Consider the following 9,431-nt stretch of genomic DNA (forward strand, 5'->3'; position numbering starts at 1 on the left):
AATGTTGTTTAGGGTTTAGATTAAGATTTAAAGTGTGAAAAGTTTATAGTTTAAGGTTTATATTTAAAATTTGGAGTTTAAAACCATTTTTAGGGTTTAGGGTATGAGATCTATGTTTCGGGTAACATTTTCCGACTGATTTCTAACTAATTTTCAACTAATTTCCGACTGATTTTGCGACTGATATATTCAATCGTATATATTTGGTATACATACCTCCAAAACGACATTCACATGTTTTATACCGATTTTTAAAGACTGAAAAGCGATTGTTTTTCCACCCACATATTCAGTCGGTAATCAGTCGCTAAATTAGCGACCAATTGCCGACTGTAATTTACCGACTACATATTAGTTACACTTTAGTCGCTAATTTACAACTAAAGTGCGACGTTACTCCGTAGTCCTTACTTAACGACTCTTTAGCTACTGATTATTTTTTGGTCGCAAGTCAGTCGCTAATCAGTCCGTAAATTTAGCGACTGCAATTGTGGTCGGGAAAAACAGTCGGTAAATCCGTGTTTTCTTGTAGTGGATTGATGCGAACACATACATAAATTTTTAATCCGAAAAACACCTTTTCTATTTTATATGGTCTATAATTAAATTTAAATGAGATTAACATATATATATAGTATATTTTTAATATTGATATTTATTAAATAATTTTGTCTACTCATATTGTTTTTTGATCATTTTTATCTTTTTATAAAACAAATTTTAAATCACGTGTAACAAAAATTTCATTGTGTGATGTTTAATATTTTTAGTAATTTATAATTTTTTTAAAAAAATTCGATGTAAAGGTTAAAATTTAAGTATTAAGTTGTCAATATTTTTTCAAAGCTTTTATCAAAAAAATTGTTCAAAGCAAATTTTAAAATTAAAATATTTATATATTTTATATGCTGTATAGTTTAATTTAAGCGAGACTTCATTCTTATGATTTTGTAATCATTTGTATTTTTTCATAATAAAAATTTTAAACCATGGTTCACGAAAAGTTTAATGTGAGACTTTTAACTGTTTTTGTAATTTATAGTCCGCTTTCAAAAATTTAAAATATAACATATACGGAAAACTCTAAATTTTTATTATATGGTTAATTTGGTTGTTTAATTTATTTTAATAAGTTAAAATTAAAAAAATGGTAGAGGATACACTAATTTTTATCAAATTTCTATTATTCAAAATCATTTACTGTCATATATATACTTTAGCCACATTATGCAATTCCGTAGTTTTTATTTATGGAAAGAATGAAGAACATTAGTAATTAATTTATGGTTAGTTTAATAAAAAGCTTATTATATATTTAGATGTATTAATCTATTTCTCTAGATATTTTAAGAATCATTGTTGTGATGACACATGACTACCTCAAATGTTATAATGTTTCTCTTTTAATATATTGGGATAAGGAAATTAGACCTACCAACCAAAAAATAAAAACCAAAATTCACTAAATATCCAAAAACATTTCCTCTCTCCTACTTTCTCTTCCTATTTCCTATTTCTTTCACCATTCTCTCTACAAATCTAATTCTTTCTTTTTTTGTTATTTGGCAAATAAGCTCTACTTTTTATGAAACCAAAATTTTTTTATCAGATTTGATTTTCTTATAAATTTCAGTAGTTAGAACAACTACTAGTTTTGTGATTTTGTCATACGGTCAAGTTGTTGCCAATAAAGATATTAGAGCCCTAGTGGGATTGAACTAGCTGACTAGAGATTTGAAAAAAGAGATGAAAGAAGAAGAAACTGTGGGGGAAGCACATGGAGTGAGCACGACGAGGTCTCTTTGGTTCGTAACCTTTCCATTAGTGCATGAAATCTTTCTATTTTCGGAATGTATTCTCTCTTCCGCTTCCTTTCTCAATCCATTCAACTCCCCCTTTCAATGCCCTTTAAACGTCATCCCCTAAACCTTTAACCAATAAATTTCCCTAGGAGAGCTTCGTGATAACAACACCACGATGACCATTGCTTACAAAAGTATTATATATATATACAGTCATCTTTCTCATTGGATCCGAACTATGTTCGTCTCTTAAGTCGAAATTTACAGTCCAAAATTGTTACTATATATGAAGGTTTTTGTTTACTGTCTATTGGTTTATTGGTACTTGTTCTTCGTCTTCTTTGATTTAAGAATTGAATTCGAATCTGGCTGGATATAATTCTCTTCCCAATATTTGTTCTAGAAATCTATGTAATTGCTTACCGATGTATATTACAGCTGGATTCAAATGAATAGATTCTACGTACGATCAGCTATATTTTTTTTTTTGTTTTGTTCACAACTTGTTATCTTTTGTTACGAAACAAGTAGTGACGTAAATATAACAATTACATGATTTAAAATCAAAACCTTCAGCTAGGAACATGGTTTTGGTTTCTTGGCGACTACAGAGATAAAAAAAAAAAAAAAAGAAAAAAAAAAAAGAGTGAAGTTCTCAATGTTTTCGCTTTTTTCGTACACATCCAAATAGTCCCTGACAAATTAGTAATTAGTGCTGTGAAATTTAATCTTACCGCTTGATCTGCCGCATGGCAGTTAATGTTTTGAAATATTTGTGTTGGTCGGATGCGGATTAAGTTAATTTTTCATGGGGCGGATGCTGGTCGGCAACATTTAAATTGTGGGTATCCGCTATAACCCACAAAATTATTATCTTTTAAAAAACATTTTATATAAAATAATAAAATAATGAAAATTTAAAAATATTAAGATATAATTATAGATATCTTATATTATTTTTAATAAAAATAAACAAATATATATATAAATAAATATTTATATTATTATTAATATTACCCATAGATTCCGTGGATTACCCGCAAATTTTGATTGGACAAATGCAGATATAAATTTATATTTTTGTGGGATATACAGGTCGGATTTCTTTTTTCATTCTAAAAGTTATTTATTACTTGCCAAAATTAAATACTCATCTATTAAAGTACTTGATTATTTATTAAAATTAATAATTGAACATAAAATATAAATAAACCTAAAATGATGGGAGCATGGTAAATCAGCAAATTCACTTGTCAAATAATAATATAGATCTCCATATCAGGATGAGGTTTTGCGTATAAATTTAAACTCACATTGAAGGTTTGTCGATTCAGTGATTACCTATAAAAATAATATTTCTTCTATTTGAAATATAAATGTTATGTTATTTTTTGAAAATATGAAATATATATTAAAAAATAGTTCATTCGGTTATAAATAAAATTTAAAATATGTTAGAACATATAATTTTTACTAAAATAAAATTTACGTAAAATGTAGTGTTATTTATATTTTTAAACAATATACATTCTCTAAATACTACATTTTAAAGTAGAAAGAGTATAGTTGAAAATAATAATGGAAAGAGTATTAATATATTATTTCAAATTTTTCTATGTTATCTCTTATTATTAAGTTTTAATTATTTCAATATAATTTTCTGATTTTTGTCATGATCTAAATAATTTATGCTTATTATTATATGTATGATTTATAGGACATGGTTATAGTTTTATCGGCTTGCTTACATGATTTTGGTGTTTTAGATTAAATAAATTTTAGATACAATAACATACTGTTATTTATTGTAGTTATCAACACCAAGTAAATAATAATGCTAACATATAAATATGATACCACAAAAAGATAAAACATGTAAAACGATGTTAAAATAGAATATCATTTCTTTTTTTTTTTTGTAACACAGAATATCATTTCTTATAATTAAAAAAAAAATAGAATATCATTTCTGCTATCAGATGCCTTGGGCCTTGTCTAATATCACTATTTAAATTGTTTAAAGACCAAAATAAACTAAGGTTAGAATCCAAATTCATACCATCTGGGCTTTCTGTATTTTTGCCCATTTAGGTGCTTAATTTATTTGTTTCTTGAGAATACAATGTTTACTAATCTGCTGCCTTTTATTCCTTCTGAAAATGGAAACTAAAAGTTACTGAATAATTGTAGCTTGAAAGGTAAAATTCGTAATATATTCATTAATCTTATAGAAATAGACTTCATACTTGTTTCTAAATAAATCGACTAAAAACTAAGAAAAGGTTCAAATTTTTTAAATGTTTTTAAAACTACAGATACTAAAAAGACCAGTCTGAAAAAAAGAAAAAAAAAAAAAGACCAGTCTACTAGATTTCTGGTCACCGATGCAAGTTTGTTTTTTTGGATTTGTCGGCTAAACGGCAGGCTTTTGTGTGATGGCCCTTCACTTCCGGAATTTATTTTCTTTGATTTCTCCAGTCATATGCATAAGTTAAGTCACGTCATTGTCCTACTTCTTATTATAACATCTTTCCTCTTCTTCTGTATTGTATAATGCGTCCAGTTTCGGAGTTGACATGTATTAAATTATCAAATCACACTAGACCCTAGACTTAAGCAATGAAATGTTCCAATTATAATTTATATCAACACGACCTTTTCGTCATCGAACAACTGAGAAACATGAGTTCTAAAAAAAATGTGTACATGTTGAAAGGCCAATTTTTCAAAATTTAAGGTCATGTCAACGAATATGTCGCTCAGACAGCACCGGACATTTTATCCCTTATATTTGATTTAATTCATTATTTATCTCGAGATCCAAAAAATTTGAATATTTGTAAAGTTTTGAAACAAAAAAAATACTAATATCAGTTAACATCGAAACAAATCACAAACACACCTCTCATTGTATGACAATTATAACTTTTGTTTTATTATAGCTGTTAACTAAGTTTAAAATTTACAAACAAAATATATTTTTAAGAAGCAAATTTATATCGATTTTTTTAGATTATTTATATTCATCAAAACTGACAAAATATCCGTAAGTATTCGTAAATATCTGAAAATATCTATTTATTTTTAAATATCTGTTTTTTGGTCTTCTATATTTTTCCAAAACAAAACAATTCGAAAAAATTAGATATCCATGTCATACCAAACAAATCAAAATTTGACTAACTATTATTTGCTTTGTGCCCCTATCCATATATATGGGTTGTGAATTAATCATCCACGTGAAACACACTTTGAATATTTCCCATTGGATCAATGTGAACACTTTTTTTTTTATATGACGGCTTTATAAATGACACTTATGAATATGACGGCTTCATATTGTCTACATGCTTTGTATCGAGGATTCGAACCGGACCACGTTAACGTTATCGTGCAAGATTTTACAGATCATGTATATATATATTTCACGGCATGTTTCTAGAATATACCAGCATGGACGCTAAGAATTAACGATGCTATATAATACATTTTATTAAATTATTATTTGCAAAGCTATAATGAAATAATAAGGTGAATATATATATATAGAGAGAGTAACTATTCTACATAATTTCATGTTTTTTTGGAAGATTTTGGCTTTTTAAGTTGGAGATTAGCTATACATCTATAGAGACGTACTTGAACCTGGACCTGAATCGGCCAAACATGAACAATTTATTTGGCTACTACTTCTATCTGAAGTTGCTTGGGAAAATATTCGTGAATCCGATGCTTTATTCTTTTGTCAACGTCGATCTCTTGTTTATCAAATATTAAAAAAATTATTAAAGTAACAAAGAGATTATTAGAAAACTATTGCAACTTGGTGTATATCGGATCTATAAGGAATCGCCACCAAGGCATATCCTATGGTTTAATTATTCCACGCAATCATTCATCTAAAATATGAATTTATATACGTGGCCATTATATGTATCCTATTACTACTTTTGCTAAATATACTAGTGTATAACTTTTTATATTGCAATCCACTTCTAAAAATTGAATTAATAACATGTCTTTTGATTATCAGGAAGTTTTGGATTGAAGTTCTTAATTATTTTGAATCTAAGACCACAACATGTCCTCCATTTGTTTTACAAAGAGTGTAATTTTGACATTTAGTTCTTGGTACACAAAAATTGTCATTTTAAAATTTCAATGCAACACTTATTTTAAGTTTAATATTAATTACAATATGCATTGATTTTATAAATAATATACTTATCTCAAATACTATTAGTTAAATAAGTATAATTATTAAAAACATAAATGCATTTTAACTATTTTAATTTGTATTAAAATGCCAAATTTACATTCTTCTTGAAATGGAAAGTATACTATTTATTTTATCTAAAATTTTGTTCAATCTTGTGATCTTTGGATTTAGTTTTGGGTAGTATTTTAGCTGAGCTAATAACTTCTAAAGTTAATGGTATGTCTTTAAATATCAAGTTTTTTTGGTTATCATAAATGGTTCTGAAAATATTTTATCCGTTTTAAAATAAACCATGTTTAGAAGAAATGTTTCAAAAAGATTTTTTTTTGTACATTTTTAATACATCTTTTACTCCGACTGTTTTGGAAAAAATGTCATTTTGACATTTTTCACACATATTAGAAAAAATGATTGAAATACATTTAAGTTCTTATTAATTACAACTATTCAACAATAGTATTTACGATAAATATTTTTTTATAAAACCAATGCATTTGTAACTATTATTAAAGTAAAAATTGCATTATAATTCTAAAATGTCACTTTTATGTAACAAGAAAAATGTTAAAATGACATTTTTCATAAATATAAAGTAATAATGGTAAATTATAAATTTCAAATAAATTAATTGTCTTTTTGAATTTTGATTGACAAAAAGTTGTAGGAAATAGTTAATCACAAAAATAATTCATTTATAATCATAAATTAAAATGTTTTGTAATATGTGTGAAAACTCTAAACCTTAGAACATTTTGAAATAGAGAAATATATTATAAATTATATGGTTTCTTGCAAAAGCATAAAAATCAGGGTTTTTGATCTCGTCAATAACTATGTCAATTATTGTATCTAATCAATAATTGGCTGTTGCTTAAGCCACCGCATTTTAGAGCATTGGCGGCATAAAGTTGATAAGCGAGTAATTAACACGTAATTAACTAGCAATTAATGATATGACTTGGTCTTACAACTATTTTCACATACATTCAAAAACATTTACAAAATTACAAACTAACCCATAAAAACTCAAAATCCGCCTCAAGATTTAAACTCAAAACTTGAAAATACATAATTAAAATATTAGCAAAATTAATGCCGTGATTAACTATATACTATATGTTGTTTTCGTGGATAGTTGAACAATAAAATTGATTGGAAACGGCGTCACAGACTATGTGGCGGTGTCTGATTAGCTAAGTTAGTCAAACGGAAACCAAACCGAAACGGCTCAAGTAAATAAGCTTATTAAAATATTAAATTAATGTTTTTATGTGCGTGAAAATATTCGAAAGTCGGTTTCGTCGCCAGCTAGATTAAAACCAGATAGACGGTGAGGATTAAGTTGTCAGAATATCAAAGAATCTGACGTGGCTTATACTATTCTTCTTGCTTGCTTTTGCCACAGCTTCTTCTACCTTTAAAACACCAATCATTGCTTCTCCTTCGCCTGCCACCTTCTCTCTCTCCAAATATTTCTTCTTCCTTCTGAAATTTCTGCGTGGTAAAGAAAGGGTAACTTTCTATATATTTTGATATAAAGAGAAGCCAAGGAAAAATAAATTTTACTTGTGTGTTTTTAATTTATTATTCTTGCAATGGTTTTGTTTTGTGAAATCTTTCTTGGTGAAGAAGGTAACCTAGAAGACGGAGAGTGGGTTAACGAAAGATAATAGTAGTAATCAAATCTCTTCAAGAAAACCAAAAAAAAAAATAGAGTTTTTCTTTTCAAATATTTCCTCTGTTTCAGAAGATCATAAGCGAGTTTGCGATTACCTTCTCATCTCTTTCGGTACAAGTTTTCACTACTTTCTTAATTTTGTTTTCTTTGTTATCAAGAACTTTGAATTTGGTTCTAACTTTTTGTTGATCATAATCTTTGAACAGGCATTTAAATCAAGAAACCATGACCACAAGTCTACTAAGCGATCCAAAGATGATAATCTCAACACCAGAGGTCATGATCGCCTCTCACCCGCCGTCTCAAGCACCGACAACACAAATCTCGGGCGACGAGACAGAGCCTGTGACGTGTGAGTGTTGCGGATTAACCGAGGAGTGTACTCAATCGTACATAGAGATGATCAGAGGACGTTACATGGGTAAATGGATCTGTGGTCTTTGTTCTGAAGCTGTGAAGTACGAGGTTATAAGAACTAAACGATTGCTAACTCCAGAGGAAGCTATGGCAAGACACATGAACACGTGTTACAAGTTCAAATGCTCAAGCCCACCTCCTAATCCGACTGGACACCTGATCTCTGCGATGAGACAGATCTTGAGAAGAAGCTTGGATTCTCCAAGAATGCCTAGATCGATGCCTAGTAGTCCTTCTAAAGATGAAGCTGATGATTGTGTTCCAAATGTTTTGTCTAGGTCTGATAGCTGTTTCGCTAGTTTGACTTAAAAAGCTCATCGTTGGAAGAAAATAAATCTTTAACCGGGTGAACCGCGGTTAAGGACCACCACATGGTAAGGATCCGGTTTTCAGATTGTAAGTTTTCGTCATTAACAAAAATTGGTCTCTGTATGTGTTTTTTTTTTGCCGGATTTGCCTACCTGTGGAAAGTTTTGGCTAAATGCTTAAAATGTACAAGTCTTACTTTGTTTCTTGATTCTTCCCAATTGCTACTAACTTTTGTCATTGTGTGCTTAGTAGTTACAAGAACAAATAATGTTGATACTATTCGATTAAAGTTTGATGATAGAACAGGATATTCTTACTACTTGTATCATATTGAAAAGACATGTATGAACAAAAACCATCGAAGGTAGTAGTAGTAGGGCCATGCTTATCTTCATGATGATTCTCTATCACAAAATAGAAATTGAATAAGGTGCTTCTCTAAGCTATTAGTCAATTCACTAATTTCTTTTTGTTTGGGTCTCAACTTTCACTTATTTTGATCAGAAGGGCTATAATGCAACGTATGAATAGGTAATTTACATATACAAAACGTTTTGAGATGTTTTTTTCTTGTTTATAAATCAATTAGATGTGTTGGTTGTCTAATTTTCACTAACTCACTAAACTATCATTTGTATTAAAAGAATAGTATCCAAACTTGAAACTTATTCTATTATGATAAATCCAAAATAAGAATCATATTTGAGCATAATTGTAACGTGTAAGCACTCACATATTGGCTGACTACATTGATTCGACATTTCGATTACTTAACGAGTATAATTTCCTTCAACTTGCTATATAGAAGATAATCAAACCGAAAGAACAAAAACATTTAGAAGATGTAAACGTAAAACGTACACAACACAAGTTTCTATATATGTGTACTGAAAGTCTGAAAGTGTCAAGTTAACAATAACTTTAAGCAAACAGAAAATTTGAACTCCAAGTTTTGTTTTCTATGTTTCGTGGCTAGAAGTTACTATAGTATCTAATATCTGCTTAC

General features: G+C 28.5%; 1 protein-coding gene across 1 annotated transcript; it reads left to right on the forward strand.

The window, feature by feature from the left end:
- Positions 1-7,370: 7,370 nt before the first annotated feature.
- BNACNNG61470D lies at positions 7,371-8,744 on the forward strand. Its single transcript, XM_013821195.3, has 2 exons — positions 7,371-7,810; positions 7,906-8,744. Exon 2 carries the CDS (start codon positions 7,925-7,927, stop codon positions 8,423-8,425), a length of 501 nt encoding a protein of 166 aa, XP_013676649.1. The 5' UTR covers positions 7,371-7,810; positions 7,906-7,924; the 3' UTR covers positions 8,426-8,744.
- The last annotated feature ends 687 nt before the right edge of the window (positions 8,745-9,431 follow it).

Source organism: Brassica napus, chromosome C2, assembly GCF_020379485.1.
Source record: "Brassica napus cultivar Da-Ae chromosome C2, Da-Ae, whole genome shotgun sequence".
Classification (NCBI taxonomy): domain Eukaryota; kingdom Viridiplantae; phylum Streptophyta; class Magnoliopsida; order Brassicales; family Brassicaceae; genus Brassica; species Brassica napus.

What these genes read in the sequence shown, in the direction of transcription:
- BNACNNG61470D (XM_013821195.3), top strand. Translation starts at nt 7,925, where the DNA reads ATGACCACAAGTCTACTAAGCGATCCAAAGATGATAATCTCAACACCA.